Consider the following 22,898-nt stretch of genomic DNA (forward strand, 5'->3'; position numbering starts at 1 on the left):
CTACCGGGTCTGGAGAACTTACAGTCACTCTTTCTGGAGTCAGTCGTCCTGCACACCTCGTAATTGTACACGTGCTGTAGAGTTCCTGTTCCCAGAGTGTCTGCGTAACGCGGTGGATAATACGGAATAACCGGGAGATTGGAATGATAGAGGATGCGAGACTGTCTCCATCTGTATATTTTCACTGATATAATCACCACTAAACACGTGATGAACAGGAATGAAACTACAGCCAAAGCCAAGACTAAGTAAAAAGTCAGGTTGTCGTTGTACTCCTTGTCGTGCGTAAAGTCAGTGAACTCCGAGAGCACTTCAGGGAAGCTGTCGGCCACCGCCACGTTAACATTGACTGTAGCTGAACGAGAGGGCTGCCCGTTGTCCTCCACTACAACAGTGAGCCTTTGTTTCACAGCATCTTTATCAGTCACTTGACGTATAGTTCTTATTTCTCCATTCTGTAAGCCCACTTCAAACAGAGCCCTGTCTGTGGCTTTCTGTAGTTTATAGTAGAGCCAGGCATTCTGTCCAAAGTCCACATCAACAGCCACCACTTTAGTGACCAGATAGCCCACATCTGCTGAACGAGGCACCATTTCAGCCACCTGAGAGCCGCCAGTCTGGACTGGGTACAGAACCTGAGGCGCGTTGTCGTTCTGATCTTGGATGAAAATATTAACAGTCACATTGCTACTGAGAGGAGGTGAGCCACCGTCTTGTGCCTTGACAACTATTTTAAGTTGTTTAACTTGTTCATAATCAAAAGAGTGCATAGCATGTAAAACTCCAGTTTCAGAGTTAATGGACAGAAAACTAGAAACCGGAGCTACACTTATCTGAGAGTCCTCGAGGAGGTACGAGATTCTAGCGTTTTGATTCCAGTCAGAATCACGCGCTCTGACTGTAAATATGGACATTCCCGGAGAGTTGTTCTCTGTGACGTATGCAGCGTAGATGCTTTTATCGAATAATGGTGCGTTGTCATTGACGTCAGAGATTCTAAGGTGCAATGTCCGGGAGCTAGAGAGAGGAGGTAAACCTGAATCTGTCGCATACAGAGTTATGTTGTATTCTGGTATTGTCTCCCTGTCAAACGTTATATCCGAAATCAAATTATAATATGTAGATAATGACGAGATTATTTTAAAAGGAAGTTTTGTATCTATGGAGCATGTAATCTGCCCATTCCTCTCGGAGTCAGCATCTTTAACATTAATAATAGCAATCGTGGTACCTGGAGGAGCATCTTCAGACACGGGGCTGGAGAAAGACATGACGTTGATCACTGGAGCATTATCATTAACGTCAACAATTTCAATTATAACTTTACTAGAGTCTGTCAAACCACCATGGTCCTTGGCTTCGACCCTTACTTCGAATTTCTTATCTTTCTCATAATCAATCTGCCCGGAAACGGATATAATTCCAGTGTCTTCATCAATGATAAATATGTCCGCTATGCTCCCTTTTAGTTTGGAAAAACTATACACTATCTGTCCATAAGACCCACTGTCTGCATCTGTCGCGTTCACGGTTGTAATATAAGTGCCTTTAAGGGCGTTTTCCATCACCGTAGCTCTGTACACTGACTGATTAAATATAGGAGCGTTATCATTAGCATCTAGGACAGTGATATCTATATTTACTGTACCAGATCTCTGCGGATTTCCACCGTCTACAGCGATCAGCTTTAAAGACAGGCGGGGATGTTCCTCTCTGTCTAAGGATTTCTGAAGCAACATTTCAGCATATTTACTACCGTCTGGATTCGCATGTTGTTTTAGAATGAAATTATCATTTTGAGTTAAAGCGTAATTCTGCAGGGCGTTAAGACCCACGTCAGGATCGTCTGCACTCTCCAACAGAAATCTTGAACCGAGTGCAGCAGATTCACTTATTTCAAAATGAATACCTTTGTTTGGAAAAACGGGTGCATGGTCGTTTACATCTAAAATCTCCACAGTTACGCGATGGAGCTCCATAGGATTTTCTAAAATCATTTCAAAGCTGAAGCTACACGGTGTGACGTCGCCACAAAGCTGCTCTCGGTCTATTCTCTCACTCACGACTAGAATCCCTTTGTCTGTCTTCAGCTCCGTGTACTGAACGCTCTCTCCCGTCACGATACGGGCCCGACCCGCACGGAGTCTTTTCAAATCTAGTCCCAGGTCTTGAGCTACGTTACCGATAAGCGACCCCTTCTTCATCTCCTCTGGGATAGAATACCGAATTTGTCCGATAACAGTGTGACTCAAATACAGGAAGAAAAAAAACACTCGCCATCGAATTCCATAGTAAAAACGCCATTTTACGCACAGCGGCTGAGGAAACGTTTCGAATGACATTGCAGTCAAAATGAGAAATATATCCAACAAATGAAAGCCGGTATGATGTATCCAGTGATAAAATGAAAGATGAAGAAGATAATTGTTCCGATCTGTGTTTTCCCTTTGAATGCAGTTCTGGGTGAGAGCGAATGTCAAGCCGCACCTCGTTTGAAGCACAGACTGTTTCTCTCTCTCTCATATAGCAGAGAACAGGGGAGGAGAACACTGACTGAACACTGCAGAGAAATTATTCTACTGATCAACAGCGTCCCTTAGAGTCCAAAACATGAACACCACTGTTCAGCAAGACAAGGAGCTGTAAGCCTACACGGAGTACCCTAACATTAAGAGGGATCATACAATATCACAAGGCCTAACCCTAACCGTGTAGACGACAGAAAATGCAGTAAAACATACAAAAACAACGAAAATAGAAGTTGTATAGAAAGGGATTTTGTGTTAATTAAACGCACTTGAGAAGTGCCTCCACAAAGAACACTCTGACGCATGCTCAAGATGAGTGTGCATTATAGTGTAGCTGTCCAACTTTCCATGGTGCTGAATACTGCTGAATTTGCTGATGTATAGGTGCCATCCTACTTTACAGAACAAGACATGGATACACTATTTCAATAATAACAAAACAAAAGCAATAAACACGTAAATTATCTACCTCAATGCAGTGTAATTTCCAAGGAATATACAGCTATTAAATATATTAAAATATTAATTGAGTCTACAGCAGTTCATTATGACAAAAGAGGCGCTGTCCGCATTACATGGTGCTGAAAGGCTCTTTTGAAACTCGGACACAGCAGAGGATTGTTCATGATCGAATATGCAACGCATGCTACAGCAAGCAACAAGTGAGACTAGAAATGAAAATAGAAACATATTCTATATTTCTACTGGATGTTTTGAAAGCGGGAAAAGATACCAGTAAACTCACCTCTACCGGAGAATCTGGTTCGTCTAAGATGCTCTTTTCACTCTGAATCCGCTGCATGGTCCCTGTCAAGCTGGGGTCCATTATCAGGACGTTCTGACTACCGGGTCTGGAGAACTTACAGTCACTCTTTCTGGAGTCAGTCGTCCTGCACACCTCGTAATTGTACACGTGCTGTAGAGTTCCTGTTCCCAGAGTGTCTGCGTAACGCGGTGGATAATACGGAATAACCGGGAGATTGGAATGATAGAGGATGCGAGACTGTCTCCATCTGTATATTTTCACTGATATAATCACCACTAAACACGTGATGAACAGGAATGAAACTACAGCCAAAGCCAAGACTAAGTAAAAAGTCAGATTGTCGTTGTACTCCTTGTCGTGCGTAAAGTCAGTGAACTCCGAGAGCACTTCAGGGAAGCGGTCGGCCACCGCCACGTTAACATTGACTGTAGCTGAACGAGAGGGCTGCCCGTTGTCCTCCACTACAACAGTGAGCCTTTGTTTCACAGCGTCTTTATCAGTAACTTGGCGTATAGTTCTTATTTCTCCATTCTGTAAGCCCACTTCAAACAGAGCCCTGTCTGTGGCTTTCTGTAGTTTATAGGAGAGCCAGGCATTCTGTCCAGAGTCCACATCAACAGCCACCACTTTAGTGACCAGATAGCCCACATCTGCTGAACGAGGCACCATTTCAGCCACCTGAGAGCCGCCAGTCTGGACTGGGTACAGAACCTGAGGCGCGTTGTCGTTCTGGTCTTGGATGAAGATATTAACAGTCACGTTGCTACTGAGAGGAGGGGAGCCACCGTCTTGCGCCTTCACAATTATTTTCAGGTCTTTGATTTGTTCGTAATCAAATGAGCGAATGGCGTGTAAAACTCCTGTCTCAGAGTTAATGGATATATAAGCAGAAATTGGACTGCCACTGACCTGCGTGTCCTCGATTAGATAGGAAATCCTCGCGTTTTGATTCGCATCAGAGTCACGCGCTCTGACTGTAAATATGGACATTCCAGGAGAGTTGTTCTCTGTGACGTATGCAGAGTAAACGCTTTTATCAAATAATGGTGCATTGTCATTGACGTCAGAGATTCTAAGGTGTAACGTTCTGGTGCTAGAGAGAGGAGGTGAACCTGAATCAGTTGCTATTAAAGTTATATTGTATTCCGATGTCGTTTCTCGGTCAAAAGCTACATCTGATATCAAATTATAATAGCTGGTTAAAGACGACATTATTTTAAACGGGAGTTTAGTATCTATTGAACATGTAATCTGCCCATTTCGCTCCGAATCAGCATCTTTGACATTAATAATAGCAATCGTCGTGCCTAGAGGAGCATTTTCAGACACGGGGCTGGAGAAGGACATGACGTTTATCACTGGTGCATTATCGTTGATGTCAACAACTTCAATTATAACTTTACTAGTACCTGTTAGGCCTCCGTGGTCTTTTGCCTCCACTCTTACCTCATATTTCTTATCTTTTTCATAGTCGATTTGACCTGAAACGGATATGGTTCCAGTTTTCTCATCAATGACAAACATGTCCGCTATGCTTCCTTTCAGTAATGAAGAACTGTAGGTTATTTGTCCATTAGACCCACTGTCTGCATCGCTGGCGTTCACGCTTGTTATATACGCGCCATTTGGGGCGTTTTCTATCACCGTAGCCCTGTACAGTGTCTGGTTAAACACAGGAGCGTTATCATTGGCATCTAGGACATTAATATCTATATTTACTGTACCAGATCTCTGCGGATTTCCACCGTCTACAGCGATCAGCTTTAATGTCAGACGGGGATGTTCTTCTCTGTCTAGCGGTTTCTGAATGACCAACTCAGCATATTTACTGCCGTCAGGATTCGCATGTTGTTTCAATACGAAATTGTCATTGGGTGTCAGAATGTAATTTTGAAGGGCGTTAAGGCCCACATCGGGATCCTGTGCATTCACAAGTGGAAAATGTGATCCAACTGCAGCCGATTCGCTTATTTCAAAATGTATATATTTCTTGGGGAATACAGGCGCATGATCATTTTCATCTAAAATCTCCACAGTTACACGATGGAGTTCCATCGGATTTTCCAAAATCATCTCAAAGCTGAAGCTACACGGTGTGACGTCGCCACAAAGCTGCTCTCGGTCTATTCTCTCACTCACGACTAGAATCCCTTTGTCTGTCTTCAGCTCCGTGTACTGAACGCTCTCTCCCGTCACGATACGGGCCCGACCCGCACGGAGCCTTTTCAAATCTATTCCCAGGTCTTGAGCTACGTTACCGATAAGCGACCCCTTCTTCATCTCCTCCGGAATTGAATACCGTATTTGGCCTGCCACAATTTGACTGAAATACAGGAGAAAAACAAGCACTTGCCATCGAAGTCCAGACCGCAAACGCCATTGAGAAGACACTTTGAAGGCCATTGCAATAAAAAAAGATGTATAAATCCAGCAATAGTTCGTTTGACGTATCCAATGTTAATATGCAATCAGATTATAGAGAATAGACTGTAGATTTGTTTTATCTCTTGAAGGCTTTGAGAGACGAATATGGGTGAGAGCGAATGTCAAGCCGCCCCTCGTTTGAAGCACAGACTGTTTCTCTCTCTCTCATATAGCAGAGAACAGGGGAGGCGAACACTGACTGAACACTGCAGAGAAATTATTCTACTGATCAACAGCGTCCCTTAGAGTTCAAAACATGAACACCAATAAAGACAAGGAACCCATGTAGTTACATGGAAACAAGAGAAGAGAGGTCGCATACTGCATCAAATCGATCTATATTATATTTGAATCTATATAATACCTTTCAATGCTACACTAGTCAGATAATAACAGAAAGGTTGAATATCACAAACTAACAATAAATACATTTAAAATGGATTAGACAGAATAAAAAAAGAATCTTAAGCTGAGTTATCCCAGAGATCATAGCACAAGCCCCTGTTCAGTCACATGAATGAGGCGCTGTCCATATTTGAGTGGTGCTGAAAAGCCAAAAGATCACCTCAAAATGCCTTTGAAAATGGAAAATGCAGCATACTGTATAACAATGGGGATAAACTCACTTCTAGTGGATAATCTGGTTTGTTGAAAATACTCTTTTCAATCTGTATCTGCTGCCCAGTCCCTGTTAAGACTGGGTCCATTATCACGTTCTGACTACCGGGTCTGGAGAACTCACAGTGACTCTTTCTGGAGTCAGTCCTCCTCTATCTCTTCACTAATATAATAATCACTAAACAGAAACAGGTATGAAACTACTCCCAAAGCCAAGACTACGTTAAAAGACAGGTTGTCATTGAACTCCTTGGAACTCAGAGAGCACTTCAGTGAAGCTGTACGGTAAAAACTATAAACTTGATAACCATTGTCGTGGACATTTCTGTGACAAAGCATTGTTCAGGAGAGAGTTCAATGCCCACGTTCTAAGTTTTACAAAGTTTATTACACACAAGCACACAAGCAGCACATTAGCCTCATACAATACACACAAACAGCACAATAACATACAAACACGCCCAATAACCCGTCTGGAGAAGGGGACCGCCAAATCTCAGTTCTTCATGCACACAGCAGTCTGCAATGTGAGAAATGGCGGCCCAGATGTGCGGTTACAGTAAGATTCATACAGTCAAAGAGAGCGACCTTGCTGTCTGGTCCTCTGCCCCCCCCCCCCCCCCCCCCCCCCGACCCCCCAGCCCAGGTGCATTCCTGTTTTCTCGACAGAGAGAACTGGTAATGTGGGGGTACGAGTAGAGACACTTGCTTCTACAAAAACATAAGATTACAGAGTAAACAATAGTCTTCCTCTAGCCAGGGAAGGAGAGGCCAGCTCTAACTGGCCAAAACAACGCACAGTCTGTTAAATTACTTCAACTAAAGTCTTACTATGTTAAGGGTTTCAACTAAGATCTAATAATACAGAATTTCCATGACACCACTGTGTTCAAATGGAGAGTTTATAGGCTGTCATAATGCTTATGTAGCTAGCGACTGGTCAATTACACTGCAGAACAAAGTCACATGTTTGTTAGTTACAGGAGGGGAGGTCCTTGGGAGTAAACTATGCACCCCAATTCGTTAATAAGGGAACAGAGACATGAATCCAGTTCGATAACATCCTGAATTGATTTAAATGAATGGAGATGATGCTGGAAAACAATATAGCCTAGAGAATGGAGTTGAGGTTGAATACCATGGGTACTGTTCAATGCTTGTAAGTTAGCATGTTTGATCTAAGAGAGCAGTGTGGCTATACTTGCCGTAGTAACACAATTAGGGCAGGGTGACAAGCTGGAGAGGGGGACACTACCACCCCAGCAGTCTCAGAACAAAGGTGTGAGTCTGGGAACACATGCACAGCAAATACATAGCACACACACAGGAAACACATGACATACACATGACAAACACATGACAAACACACAGCAAACACGACAAACACATGACAAACACATGACAAACACACAGCAAACACGACAAACACATGACAAACAAACGACAAACTCGAAGGACACATGGCAAATAAACAGCCAGCACACGGCAATCAGAACAAACTGTAATCCTATGTGTTCTACAGTGATTGATCAAATACACTTCACACGCCACCTGCAGTGTAAGATGAGGCCCAGGGAACCAGACTACCCCCTCTCTGCACTGGCGCACCCACTCCAAAACAAAGCACAAAAAAGAAGATAAATGATATGAGTATTGACCAGTTGGTTCAAAGGAAAGGCAGCACACATAGCAAGAGATCAAAACATAAATGATACACAAATGCAATTCTTTTCTGAGCAAAGCTAGCTAGCTGGTACAGTAGTCCTATTAAACAGGGGAAAAGACAGGTTTAAGTGTAAACATCACACTATGGCTGATGTCCTACTATCGTCTACAGGCCACACAACTCTTCACCTGAGCTCAGAGCACTGAAGAGGCTAGCCCTCTCACTGGCACCACCTAGGTCAATCTAGACTGCTTATGAAATGCAGAGATTAATAAAATAAAAACAATGACATAAACACCCTCATGTCTGATTCAAAACACCTGCACAATCAAGGTGATCAAACAGGAATACAAGACTACTATGAGACCCAAAGCTAGGCTGTTAAAAACTCACCAACACCAAAAGGGACCAACAGTGTACTCATGTATATCCCTACCTCTTAAAAAGTCATGGCGCCCTGAGGTTTCAATCAATAGGAGCAGATTGGTTTAATATACTCCTTCTCTAGGACTGATTGGTTTAAGGTACTCCTTACCAAGGGCTCACTGGTTTAAGGTACTACCTCTTACACTACTATGAGGTATTATTTTCTGTACCTTAAGTCCCTAACTGGTAAATGAAGCTGACTAGTAGGCTAAACATTAGCCAATGTGAAATTCCAATACCCAAATACACAGACTACTGCAGATATAAGTTTGGGTTAATGAACTATGATACAAATAAATAAGAAAGACCACAGAAAAAGCCTGTTGAGAGTATTGAAAACATAGTGTAAACAGGATCATCAGTAGGCTTATGTCTGAAGATGCTCCAGCCATCCTGGGTAGAGTCACTGCTCACGGTCGAGTAACAAGGAGAAGCGCTGTTCACACAGTGTGGTGCTGAAACAGCCACACTACGTCACACAGTGCTCAGTAATGCTGCAAAGCATTGAATGTCACAAGCATATTGGACTCAAACCATTCAAACACAATGCAGTCAGAGGAAGAATGTGCGTAGCAGCAAAGGTGTATACAGTACATTACAGGGTCAAAAAAGGCGAGCAAATGTATTGAGTTATATTTTGATAGATGATCTAGGACATGAGACTCACCTCTACCGGAGAATCTGGTTCGTCTAAGATGCTCTTTTCACTCTGAATCCGCTGCATGGTCCCTGTCAAGCTGGGGTCCATTATCAGGACGTTCTGACTACCGGGTCTGGAGAACTTACAGTCACTCTTTCTGGAGTCAGTCGTCCTGCACACCTCGTAATTGTACACATGCTGTAGAGTCCCTGTTCCCAGAGTGTCTGCGTAACGCGGTGGATAATACGGAATAACCGGGAGATTGGAATGATAGAGGATGCGAGACTGTCTCCATCTGTAGATTTTCACTGATATAATCACCACTAAACATGTGATGAACAGGAATGAAACTACAGCCAAAGCCAAGACTAAGTAAAAAGTCAGGTTGTCGTTGTACTCCTTGTCGTGCGTAAAGTCAGTGAACTCCGAGAGCACTTCAGGGAAGCTGTCGGCCACCGCCACGTTAACATTGACTGTAGCTGAACGAGTGGGCTGCCCGTTGTCCTCCACTACAACAGTGAGCCTTTGTTTCACAGCATCTTTATCAGTCACTTGGCGTATAGTTCTTATTTCTCCATTCTGTAAGCCCACTTCAAACAGAGCCCTGTCTGTGGCTTTCTGTAGTTTATAGGAGAGCCAGGCATTCTGTCCAGAGTCCACATCAACAGCCACCACTTTAGTGACCAGATAGCCCACATCTGCTGAACGAGGCACCATTTCTGCCACCTGAGAGCCACCAGTCTGGACTGGGTAGAGAACCTGAGGCGCGTTGTCGTTCTGGTCCACCACAAACACAGTGACAGTCACGTTGCTGCTCAGGCTAGGGGAGCCTCCATCTTGAGCTGTCACCACAAACCTTAGTTGTTTAATCTGCTCATAGTCTAAGGATCGAACTGCATGTAAAACTCCTGTTTCTGCATTAATGGATATATAGGTAGAAACAGGGCTTCCATTGATCTGCGTGTCCTCGAGGAGGTAGGAGACTCTAGCATTTTGATTCCAATCAGAGTCCTGAGCGCTCACTGTAAATATGGACATTCCAGGTGAGTTATTCTCTGTGACATAAGCCGAATACGTCATTTTATTGAACAATGGGGCATTGTCATTGACGTCAGAGATTTTAAGTCGTAGTACCGTAGTGGTGGAGAGAGCAGGTGAGCCAGAGTCAGTGGCCGTTATTGTTATATTATAGTCAGGAACAGTTTCTCGGTCAAACGTGGAGTCCGTAATCAAATTATAATAATTGGTCAAAGATGATTTGATTTTGAACGGGAGTTTCTTGTCTATATAACATGTCACTTCACCATTTGTATCAGAATCGGCGTCTTTGACGTTAATTATGGCAACAGTGGTGCCCGGAGCAGCATCTTCAGACACGGGGCTGGAGAAGGACATGACGTTTATTACTGGAGCATTATCATTATCATCCACAATATCAATTATCACTTTACTGGAGTCTGTTAATCCTCCTTGATCCGTCGCTTCAACAGTGAATTCATATTTTTTTGCCTTTTCATAATCTATTTGCCCCACCAGTGTCAGTGTACCAGTGCTCTGGTCGATGTGAAATATGTCAGCAAGATGCCTTAAGTCTGAGAGCAAATAGGTTATGTGTCCATTAGATCCACTGTCAGCATCGCTAGCGTTCACGGTTGTGATATAGATGCCTTTTGGAGCGTTTTCCATCACAGTAGCTCTGTACACTGACTGGTTAAATACAGGAGCATTGTCATTCACATCTAGGACAGTGATATCTATATTTACTGTACCAGATCTCTGCGGATTTCCACCGTCTACAGCGATCAGTTGCAGTGAGAATCTCGGGTGGCTCTCTCTGTCTAACTGTTTCTGTAAAATCATCTCAGCGTATTTTCTTCCATCTGGATTAGAGTGCTGCTTCAAAACAAAATTATCATTTGGAGTTAAAATGTATTTATTTAGACCATTATCGCCTACATCTGCATCCTCGGCACTGGCTAATTTGAAGCGCGACCCGAGAACGGCCGATTCACTAATCTCGAATTTCATCTCATCCTTTTGAAACAGCGGTGCATTATCATTAATATCAAGAATTTCGATGGTCACCCTGTGCAGTTCCATCGGATTTTCTAAGATCATTTCAAAGCTGAAGCTACACGGTGTGACGTCGCCACAAAGCTGCTCTCGGTCTATTCTCTCACTCACGACTAGAATCCCTTTGTCTGTCTTCAGCTCCGTGTACTGAACGCTCTCTCCCGTCACGATACGGGCCCGACCCGCACGGAGCCTTTTCAAATCTATTCCCAGGTCTTGAGCTACGTTACCGATAAGCGAACCTTTCTTCATCTCCTCCGGGATAGAATACCGGATTTGCCCGATGACAGTGTGACTCAAAAACAGGAGAAAAACAAGCACTTGCCATAGAATTCCGTGGTAAAAACGCCATTTTACGCACAACGGTTGAGGGAACGTTTCGAATGCCATTGCAGTCAAAGTGAGAAAAATATCCAACAAATGAAATACGGTATGATGTATCCAGTGATAAAATGAAAGATGAAGAAGATAATAGTTCCGATCCGTGTTTTCCCTTTGAATGCAGTTATGGGTGAGAGCGAATGTCAAGCCGCACCTCGTTTGAAGCACAAACTGTTTCTCTCTCTCTCATATAGCAGAGAACAGGGGAGCAGAACACTGACTGAACACTGCAGAGAAATTATTCTACTGATCAACAGCGTCCCTTAGAGTCCAAAACATGAACACCACTGTTCAGAAGACGAGAAGCTGTAAACCTATACGGAGTACCCTAACATTAAGAGGGATCATACAATATCACAAGGCCTAACCCTAACTTTGTAGACGACAGAAAATGCAGTAAAACATACAAAAACAACGAAAATACAAGTTGTAGGCTATAGAAAGGGATTTTGTGTTAATTAAACGCACTTGAAAAGTGCCTCCACAAAGAAGACTCTGACGCACGCTCAAGATGAGTGTGCATTATAGTGTAGCTGTCCAACTTTCCATGGTGCTGAATACTGCTGAATTTGCTGATGTATAGGTGCCATCCTACCTTACAGAACAAGACATGGATACAATATTTCAATAATAACAAAACAAAAGCAATAAACACGCAAATAATCTACCTCAATGCAGTGTAATTTCTGAGGCATATAAAGTTATTAAAGATATGAAAATATTAATTGAGTCTACAGCAGTTCATTATGACAAAAGAGGCGCTGTCCGCATTAAATGGTGCTGAAAGGCTCTTTTGAAACTCGGACACAGCAGAGGATTGTTCATGATCGATTATGCAACGCATGCTACAGCAAGCAACAAGTGAGACTAGAAATTAAAATAGAAACATATTCTACATTTCTGTTTTGAAAGCGGGAGAAGATACCAGTAAACTCACCTCCAGCGGAGAATCTGGTTCGTCTAAGATGCTCTTTTCACTCTGAATCCGCTGCATGGTCCCTGTCAAGCTGGGGTCCATTATGAGGACGTTCTGACTACCGGGTCTGGAGAACTTACAGTCACTCTTTCTGGAGTCAGTCGTCCTGCACACCTCGTAATTGTACACGTGCTGTAGAGTTCCTGTTCCCAGAGTGTCTGCGTAACGCGGTGGATAATACGGAATAACCGGGAGATTGGAATGATAGAGGATGCGAGACTGTCTCCATCTGTAGATTTTCACTGATATAATCACCACTAAACACGTGATGAACAGGAATGAAACTACAGCCAAAGCCAAGACTAAGTAAAAAGTCAGGTTGTCGTTGTACTCCTTGTCGTGCGTAAAGTCAGTGAACTCCGAGAGCACTTCAGGGAAGCTGTCGGCCACCGCCACGTTAACATTGACTGTAGCTGAACGAGAGGGCTGCCCGTTGTCCTCCACTACAACAGTGAGCCTTTGTTTCACAGCATCTTTATCAGTCACTTGGCGTATAGTTCTTATTTCTCCATTCTGTAAGCCCACTTCAAACAGAGCCCTGTCTGTGGCTTTCTGTAGTTTATAGGAGAGCCAGGCATTCTGTCCAGAGTCCACATCAACAGCCACCACTTTAGTGACCAGATAGCCCACATCTGCTGAACGAGGCACCATTTCAGCCACCTGAGAGCCGCCAGTCTGGACTGGGTACAGAACCTGAGGCGCGTTGTCGTTCTGGTCTTGGATGAAGATATTAACAGTCACGTTGCTACTGAGAGGAGGAGAACCACCATCTTGCGCCTTGACAACGGCTCTAAATTCTTTCATTTGTTCATAATCAAAAGAGCGCACTGCGTGCAAAACTCCAGTTTCAGAGTTAATGGATAGGAAACTAGAGACTGGAGTTCCCCTTATCTGTGAGTCCTCGAGGAGATAAGATATTCGCGCGTTTTGGTTCGAGTCAGAATCACGTGCGCTGACTGTGAATATAGACATCCCGGGAGAGTTGTTCTCTATGACATAAGAATAATATGTGCTTGTATCGAATAATGGTGCATTGTCATTGACGTCAGAGATTCTAAGGTGTAACGTTCTGGTGCTAGAGAGAGGAGGGGAACCTGAATCTGTTGCTATTATAGTTATATTGTATTCTGGGGTCGTTTCTCGGTCAAAAGCTACATCTGTGATCAAATTATAATAGGTAGATAACGACGACGTTATTTTAAATGGAAGTTTAGTATCTATTGAACATGTAATCTGCCCGTTTTTCTCTGAGTCAGCATCTTTAACATTAATAACAGCAATCGTAGTGCCTGGAGGAGCATCTTCAGACACCGGACTGGAGAAGGACATGACGTTTATTACCGGAGCATTATCATTAACGTCAGTAACTTCAATCACCACTTTACCGAGGTCCGCCAAGCCACCCTGATCTTTAGCCTCTACTCTGATCTCATATTTCTTATCTTTTTCATAATCGATCTGACCGGCAACAGATACAATACCAGTCGTTTTGTCGATGGCAAATACATCCGCCAAGTTCCCTTTCAAATTAGAAAAAGCATAAGTCACTAAACCATTTGATCCACTGTCTGCGTCGCTAGCGTTCACAGATGTGATATATGTACCTTTAGGGGCGTTTTCCATCACAGTGGCTCTGTACACTGACTGGTTAAATACAGGAGCGTTATCATTGGCATCTAGGACAGTGATATCTATATTTACTGTGCCAGATCTCTGCGGATTTCCACCGTCTACAGCGATCAGCTTTAAAGACAGACGGGGATGCTGTTCTCTGTCTAACGGTTTCTGTAAAATCATTTCCCCAAATTTGCTGCCATCCGGGTTTGCGTGTTGCTTCAGAACGAAATTGTCATTCGAGGTCAAAACGTAATTTTGTAAACCGTTAACTCCCACATCGGGATCTTCTGCACTCTCTAAAACGAAACGCGAGCCCGTCGTAGCGGATTCGCTGATTTCCAATTTCATGTAATTATTCTTGAAAATAGGTGCATGGTCATTTACATCCAATATTTCAACTGTAACCCGATGCAGTTCAATGGGATTTTCTAGGATGATTTCGAAGCTGAAGCTACACGGTGTGAAGTCGCCACAAAGCTGCTCTCGGTCTATTCTCTCACTCACGACTAGAATCCCTTTGTCTGTCTTCAGCTCCGTGTACTGAACGCTCTCTCCCGTCACGATACGGGCCCGACCCGCACGGAGCCTTTTCAAATCTATTCCCAGGTCTTGAGCTACGTTACCGATAAGCGATCCCTTCTTCATCTCCTCCGGAATTGAATACCGTATTTGTCCTGCCACAATTTGACCGAAATACAGGAGAAAAACAAGCATTTGCCATCGAAGTCCAGACCGAAAACACCATTGAGAAGACACTTTGAAGGCCATTGCAATAAAAAGGTGTATAAATCCAACAATAGTTCGTTTGACGTATCCAATGTTAATATGAAAGCAGATTATAGAGAATAGACTGTAGATTTGTTTTATCTCTTGAAGGCTTTGAGAGACGAATATGGGTGAGAGCGAATGTCAAGCCGCACCTCGTTTGAAGCACAGACTGTTTCTCTCTCTCTCATATAGCAGAGAACAGGGGAGGAGAACACTGACTGAACACTGCAGAGAAATTATTCTACTGATCAACAGCGTCCCTTAGAGTTCAAAACATGAACACCAATAAAGACAAGGAACCCATGTAGAGTTACATGGAAACAAGAGAAGAGAGGTCGCATACTGCATCAAATCGATCTATATTATATCTGAATCTATATAATACCTTTCAATGCTACAGTAGTCAAATAATAACAGAAAGGTTGAATATCACAAACTAACACTAAATACATTTAAAATGGATTAGACAGAATAAAAAAAAAATCTTAAGCAGAGTTATCCAACAGATCATAGCACAAGCCCCTGTTCAGTCACATGAATGAGGCGCTGTCCATATTTGAGTGGTGCTGAAAAGCCAAAAGATCACCTCAAAATCCCTTTGAAAATGTAAAATGCAGCATACTGTATAACAATGGGGATAAACTCACTTCTAGTGGATAATCTGGTTTGTTGAAAATACTCTTTTCAATCTGGATCTGCTGCCCAGTCCCTGTTAAGACTGGGTCCATTATCACGTTCTGACTACCGGGTCTGGAGAATTTACAGTGACTCTTTCTGGAGTCAGTCGTCCTCTATCTCTTCACTAATATAATAATCACTAAACAGAAACAGAAATGAAACTACTCCCAAAGCCAAGACTACGGTAAAAGACAGGTTGTCATTGAACTCCTTGGAACTCAGTGAACTCAGAGAGCACTTCAGTGAAGCTGTACGGTAAAAACTATGAACTTGATAACCATTGTCATGGACATTTCTGTGACAAAGCATTGTTCAGGAGAGAGTTCAATGCCCACGTTCTAAGTTTTACAAAGTTTATTACATGCAAGCACACAAGCAGCACATTAGACTCATACAATACACACAAACAGCACAATAACATACAAACACCCCCAATAACCCGTCTGGAGAAGGGGACCGCCAAATCTCAGTTCTTCATGCACACAGCAGTCTGCAATGTGAGAAATGGCGGCTCAGATGTGCGGTTACAGTAAGATTCACACAGTCAAAGAGAGCGACCTTGGTGGCTGGTCCTCTGCCCCCCAGCCCAGGTGCATTCCTGTTTTGTCGACAGAGAGAACTGGTAAGGTGGGGGTACGAGTAGAGACACTTGCTTCTAAAAAAACATAAGATTACAGAGTAAACAATAGTCTTTCTCTAGCCAGGGAAGGAGAGGCCAGCACTAACTGGCCAAAACAACGCACAGTCTGTTAAATTACTTCAACTAAAGTCTTAATATGTTAAGGGGTTCAACTAAGATCTAATAATACATAATTTCCATGACACCACTATGTTCAAATGGAGAGTTTATATATAGGCTGTCATAATGCTAATGTAGCTAGTGGCTGGTCAAATACACTGCAGAACAAAGTCACATTTTTGTTAGTTACTGGAGGGGAGGTCCTTGGGAGTAAACTATGCACCCCAATTCGTTAATAAGGGAACAGAGACATGAATCCAGTTCGATAACATCCTGAATTGATTTAAATGAATGGAGATGATGCTGGAAAACAACATAGCCTAGAGAATGGAGTTGAGGTTGAATACCATGGGTACTGTTCAATGCTTGTAAGTTAGCATGTTTGATCTAAGAGAGCAGTGTGGCTATACTTGCCGTAGTAACACAATTAGGGCAGGGTGATGGGCTGGAGAGGGGGACACTACCACCCCAGCAGTCTCAGGACAAAGGTGTGAGTCTGGGAACACATGCACAGCAAACACACAGCAAACACACAGCAAACACGACAAACACACAGAAAACATGGCAAATAAACCGCCAGCACACGGCAAACAGAGCAAACTGTGATCCTATGTGTTCTACAGTGAATGATCAAGTACACTTCACACGCCACCTGCAGTGTAAGATGAGGACCAGGGAACCAGAGGGAACCCCCTCTCTGCACTGGCGCACCCACTCCGAAACAAAGCACAAAAAGAAGATAAATCATATGAGTATTGACCAGTTGGTTCAAAGGAAAGGCAGCACACATAGCAAGAGATCAAAACCTATAGGATACACAAATGAAATTCGTTTCTGAGCAAAGCTAGCTAGCTAGCTAGCTACTAGTTATATTAAAGAGGGGAAAAGACAGGTTTAAGCATAAACATCACACTATGGCTGATGTCCTACTATCGTCTGCAGGAAACACAACTCTTCACCTGAGCTCTGAAGAGGCTAGCCCTCTCACTGGCACCCCCTAGGTCAGGCTAGACCTGTTTTGAAATACAAACATTAATAAAATAAAATTAAAACATTATCCTGGAAACGCACAGGTTACTGCTAATAAACTATCAGTTATATGGCATATACACACTCACGTCTGATTCAAAACACCTGCACAAGGTGATCAAACAGGAATACAAGATTACTATGAGACCCAAAGCTAGGCTGTTAAAAACTCACCAACACCAAAAGGGACCAACAGTGTACTCGTGTATATCCCTACCTCTTAAAAAGCCATGGCACCCTCAGGTTTCAACTAATACGAGCATATTGGTTTAACATACTCCTTACCTAGGACTGATTGGTTTAGGAAACTCCTTACCTAGAGCTGATTGGTTTAAGATATTCCCTACCTAGGACTGATTGGTTTAAAATATTCCTTACCTAGGACTGATTGGTTTAAGATATTCCTTACCTAAGACTGATTGGTTTAAAATACTCCTTACCTAGGACTGATTGGTTTAAGGTCCTCCTTACCTAGGGCTCACTGGTTTAAGGTACTCCTTACCTAGGGCTCACTGGTTTAAGGTACTCCTTACCAAGGGCTCACTGGTTTAAGGTACTCCTTACCAAGGGCTCACTGGTTTAAGGTACTACCTCTTACACTACTATGAGGTATTGTTTTCTGTACCCAAAGTCCCTAACTGGTAAATGAAGCTGACTAGTAGGCTAAACATTAGCCAATGTGAGATTCCAATATCCAAATACACAGACGACTGCAGATATAAATTCGGGTTAATGAACTATGATACAAATAAACAAGAAAGACCATAGAAAAAGCCTGTTGAGAGTATTGAAAACATAGTGTAAACAGGATCATCAGTAGGCTTATGGCTCAAGATGCTCCAGCCATCCTGGGTAGAGTCACTGCTCACGGTCGAGTAACAAGGAGAAGCGCTGTTCACTCAGTGAGGTGCTGAAAAAGCCACACTACGGCACACAGTGCTCAGTAATGCTGCAAAGCATTGAATGTCACAAGCATATTGGACTCAAACCATTCAAACACAATGCAGTCAGAGGAAGAATGTGCGTAGCAGCAAAGGTGTATACAGTACATTACAGGGTCAAAAAAAGGCCAGCAAATGTATTGAGTTATATTTTGCTAGATGATCTAGGACACGAGACTCACCTCTACCGGAGAATCTGGTTCGTCTAAGATGCTCTTTTCACTCTGAATCCGCTGCATGGTCCCTGTCAAGCTGGGGTCCATTATCAGGACGTTCTGACTACCGGGTCTGGAGAACTTACAGTCACTCTTTCTGGAGTCAGTCGTCCTGCACACCTCGTAATTGTACACGTGCTGTAGAGTTCCTGTTCCCAGAGTGTCTGCGTAACGCGGTGGATAATACGGAATAACCGGGAGATTGGAATGATAGAGGATGCGAGACTGTCTCCATCTGTATATTTTCACTGATATAATCACCACTAAACACGTGATGAACAGGAATGAAACTACAGCCAAAGCCAAGACTAAGTAAAAAGTCAGGTTGTCGTTGTACTCCTTGTCGTGCGTAAAGTCAGTGAACTCCGAGAGCACTTCAGGGAAGCTGTCGGCCACCGCCACGTTAACATTGACTGTAGCTGAACGAGTGGGCTGCCCGTTGTCCTCCACTACAACAGTGAGCCTTTGTTTCACAGCATCTTTATCAGTCACTTGGCGTATAGTTCTTATTTCTCCATTCTGTAAGCCCACTTCAAACAGAGCCCTGTCTGTGGCTTTCTGTAGTTTATAGGAGAGCCAGGCATTCTGTCCAGAGTCCACATCAACAGCCACCACTTTAGTGACCAGATAGCCCACATCTGCTGAACGAGGCACCATTTCAGCCACCTGAGAGCCGCCAGTCTGGACTGGGTACAGAACCTGAGGCGCGTTGTCGTTCTGGTCTTGGATGAAGATATTAACAGTCACGTTGCTACTGAGAGGAGGAGAACCACCATCTTGCGCCTTCACAATTATTTTCAGGTCTTTGATTTGTTCGTAATCAAATGAGCGAACGGCGTGTAAAACTCCTGTCTCAGAGTTAATGGATATATAAGCAGAAATTGGACTGCCACTGACCTGCGTGTCCTCGATTAGATAGGAAATCCTCGCGTTTTGATTCGCATCAGAGTCACGCGCTCTGACTATAAATATGGACATTCCAGGAGAGTTGTTCTCTGTGACGTATGCAGAGTAAACGCTTTTATCGAATAATGGTGCATTGTCATTGACGTCAGAGATCCTAAGGTGTAACGTTCTGGTGCTAGAGAGAGGAGGTGAACCTGAATCAGTTGCTGTTATTGTAACATTGTATTCTGGCATCGTTTCTCGGTCAAAAGCTACATCTGATATCAAATTATAGTAGGTAGATAACGATGACGTTATTTTAAACGGAAGTTTAGTATCTATTGAACATGTAATCTGCCCGTTTTTCTCTGAGTCAGCATCTTTTACATTAATAACAGCAATCGTGGTACCTGGAGGAGCATCTTCAGACACGGGGCTGGAGAAAGACATGACGTTGATCACTGGAGCATTATCATTAACGTCAGTAACTTCAATTACAACTTTACTGGTGCCTGTTAATCCACCACTATCCTTTGCCTCTACTCTCACCTCGTATTTCTTATCTTTTTCAAAATCTATCGGTCCTGAAACCGATATAGTTCCAGCGTTCTCGTCAATACTAAATATATCCGCAATGCTTCCCTTCTGCTGGGAAAAGCTAAATGTTATTCGGCCATTTGAGCCACTATCTGCATCGGTAGCGTTCACAGTTGTAATGTATCTGCCTTTTGGAGCGTTTTCTGTGACAGCAGCTCTGTACACTGACTGGTTAAATACAGGAGCGTTATCGTTCACATCTAGGACAGTGATATATATATTTACTGTACCAGATCTCTGCGGATTTCCACCGTCTATAGCGATCAGCTTTAAAGACAGACGGGGATGTTCCTCTCTGTCTAACGGTTTCTGAAGCACCATTTCAGCATATTTACTACCGTCTGGATTTGCATGTTGTTTCAGAATGAAATTATCGTTGGGAGTTAAAATATAATTCTGTAGGGCGTTAAGTCCTACGTCAGGATCCTCTGCATGCGCAAGTGGAAATCGCGCTCCAATTGTAGCCGACTCACTCATTTCAAAATGTATATCTTTTGTTGGAAAAACAGGCGAATGGTCATTCACATCCAGAATTTCAACTGTAACGCGGTGCAGTTCAATGGGATTTTCTAATATGATCTCAAAGCTGAAGCTACACGGTGTGACGTCGCCACAAAGCTGCTCTCGGTCTATTCTCTCACTCACGACTAGAATCCCTTTGTCTGTCTTCAGCTCCGTGTACTGAACGCTCTCTCCCGTCACGATACGGGCCCGACCCGCACGGAGCCTTTTCAAATCTATTCCCAGGTCTTGAGCTACGTTACCGATAAGCGACCCCTTCTTCATCTCCTCCGGGATGGAATAGCGGATTTGGCCAATAACAATATGACTGGTGCATAGGACAAAAGCCAATATTTGCCATCGTAGTCTCAAATACCACTGTCCTCTAGGTTGACGAAATTCTTCAAATGCCATTGTAAGCAAAAAGTATATATCCCACGAAAATATGCCCCTTTCTTAAATTTTTTTTTTTATAGAATGAATCCAGAGTTTTTTTCACCGTTTCATCCGTGTAATGGTGGAGAACATGTATGTCTCGTCTCGCTCAGCCTCGTTTTAAGCACATAGCCTCTCCCTCTCCTCTGCAGAACGCAGTGTCAGAGGAGGAGACTGACAACAGCAGACAGAGCTGATATTACTGACCAATAGCGTCCCTTACTGTCCAAAACCAGAACACCATCACATGGAAGAACTCAAATTATTTGCCGGTGATGAAGACACGTTAAGACGCACGTCTCTTTAACGTATTATAGGCTACACCATGATTTAACTGCAAAACAATTAATGGTATGGAAAACGCCTTTTCAAATACATAGTGCCATTTTATCAACTTAGCACAAACCATATATGCAATATTACCTTGAGCATTGCTTTAGCCCAATAAAGTAAACGTTATAGCCAACTACTGAATAGTATGGGTATGTAACAACTGTCAGAATTATTGTCTGAAATTGGTAAATGAATGACTGTATTTGTAGGACCTAAAATCACATCCTCTGCATTTATACCGCTCAGCATGGCGAGATTAAGCTACGTAAACCAAATGTGATTTCTAGATATAAAATGCATTAAAAGGAATCCATAACGTGCTCAACTCAGTCTTTAAAGTCTTTATACAACTGGGTGCTCAGTCTTCATGAATGTAGACAATAGCATCTAAATATAAATGCAACAAGAACGACTTTGTGGTCTCAGTCTGTGTTCAGCACCACTGCTCTGGACAAAGCGACATAGGATAAACCCATTGCATCTAAAGCAGAGGCTGCAATCAAATCCTCACCATAATACCACAATCAGCACAACCTAATGGTACCTGAACTATCTTTGTTATAGGAAATATATGCATGTGGTAATGTCATGTCACACAGACTATAGTGAATTATTATCACACAAATGGAGTGGCACAATGTTACGACTGAGAGTAGGTAAAGCAAGTGCAAGACACAAGAGACAGGACTAGCAGTGAATATGAACAGCGTTTTAATGAAGGGAAATGAGGGTGGTGGGTCAGAGCATGCAGCGTAGGTAGGGCAGTCAGACAGGGCAGGTAAGGAGGCAGGTAGGGTAGGTGAGTAGGGTAAGTAGGGTAGGTAGGGCAGGGCAGGTAGGGCAGTTGGGCAGGGAAGGTAGGGCAGGCATGTAGGCAGGGCAGGTAGGGCAGGCAGGGGAACTACAATGTGGAGACAAAAAATACAAAGAGACTAGGAACAGGAAACACAGGACTAACTCTAAATCCTAAACAGTGCAGAGTGGCTGAGAGCGAGGCTACCCTGTTACCACAATGATCTGGTGATGGGTGGAAGAACAACTGGGCTCTCTATACTGCTGGACTGAAGGCTTGATGGGAGGCAGGCTTGCAACCAGAGCAGGGCAGGAGAATGACATCACCAGGAGACAACCAGAGAATGAAGCAAGTCCCACCACGCACACACTCACTGTGTGTGGAAGGATGTTTGTGTGATTGTGTGTGTGTGTGTGTGTGTGTGTGTGTGTGTGTGTGAGAGAGAGAGAGAGACCTATATTGTGTGTGAGTGTGGTGAGAGCTGAAATGCTGAGTTGTGTGACACAGCATTACAGTACAGTACTGCATATATGACAGAGTTTGAATCACAACATGGGAGGAACAATTCAGGGGAATTGAGGTGTTCTTACCTGTCAGTTGTGTAGAGGGAGGGGTTGTGTGTTGTGTAGAGGAAGGTGTTGTGTAGAGGGAGGTCCATGGAGGAGAGCACAAAAGAGAAAAAGGAAATAAAAACAATTTAGTTCATGAGGCATTCAAACTATTGTCTCATAAGCTCATACAGGCCATATGTACCTGAGAACGAGAGAAGTTTGCAGCAGAATGTTGAGGATGATATTCTGTTGTGATGACCCATTCTGACCCGTCAGAATATCAACCATCACTGAACCGCCAGTTCTGTCTATCACATA

The 22,898-nt window shown here is 43.3% G+C and overlaps 1 protein-coding gene and 4 pseudogenes across 5 annotated transcripts; all 5 read right to left on the reverse strand.

Annotated features, from left to right (window-relative positions):
* Positions 1-39: 39 nt before the first annotated feature.
* Positions 40-2,204, reverse strand: LOC311317494 (protocadherin gamma-A3-like; annotated as a pseudogene). Its single transcript has 3 exons — positions 1,910-2,204; positions 1,232-1,282; positions 40-1,036 (listed from the first exon to the last, which is right to left on the reverse strand). The product of its transcript is annotated as a protocadherin gamma-A3-like (transcript).
* Positions 2,205-2,583: 379 nt separating this feature from the next.
* LOC311317495 (protocadherin gamma-A3-like) lies at positions 2,584-9,176 on the reverse strand (the record flags this gene model as incomplete). Its single annotated transcript, XM_084448574.1, has 4 exons — positions 2,584-2,595; positions 3,262-5,617; positions 8,873-8,883; positions 9,096-9,176. 4 exons carry the CDS (start codon positions 9,174-9,176, stop codon positions 2,584-2,586), a joined length of 2,460 nt encoding a protein of 819 aa, XP_084304700.1.
* A 55-nt stretch (positions 9,177-9,231) lies between these two features.
* Positions 9,232-10,463, reverse strand: LOC311317496 (protocadherin gamma-A6-like; annotated as a pseudogene). Its single transcript has one exon. The product of its transcript is annotated as a protocadherin gamma-A6-like (transcript).
* A 2,132-nt stretch (positions 10,464-12,595) lies between these two features.
* Positions 12,596-14,760, reverse strand: LOC311317499 (protocadherin gamma-A3-like; annotated as a pseudogene). The gene is made up of 3 exons: positions 14,616-14,760; positions 13,884-14,018; positions 12,596-13,592 (listed from the first exon to the last, which is right to left on the reverse strand). The product of its transcript is annotated as a protocadherin gamma-A3-like (transcript).
* A 3,828-nt stretch (positions 14,761-18,588) lies between these two features.
* On the reverse strand, positions 18,589-19,625 carry LOC311317500 (protocadherin gamma-A3-like; annotated as a pseudogene). The gene has a single exon. The product of its transcript is annotated as a protocadherin gamma-A3-like (transcript).
* Between the last annotated feature and the right edge of the window lie 3,273 nt (positions 19,626-22,898).

This window comes from Borostomias antarcticus (assembly GCF_949987555.1).
Source record: "Borostomias antarcticus genome assembly, chromosome: 14".
Lineage (NCBI taxonomy): Eukaryota > Metazoa > Chordata > Actinopteri > Stomiiformes > Stomiidae > Borostomias > Borostomias antarcticus.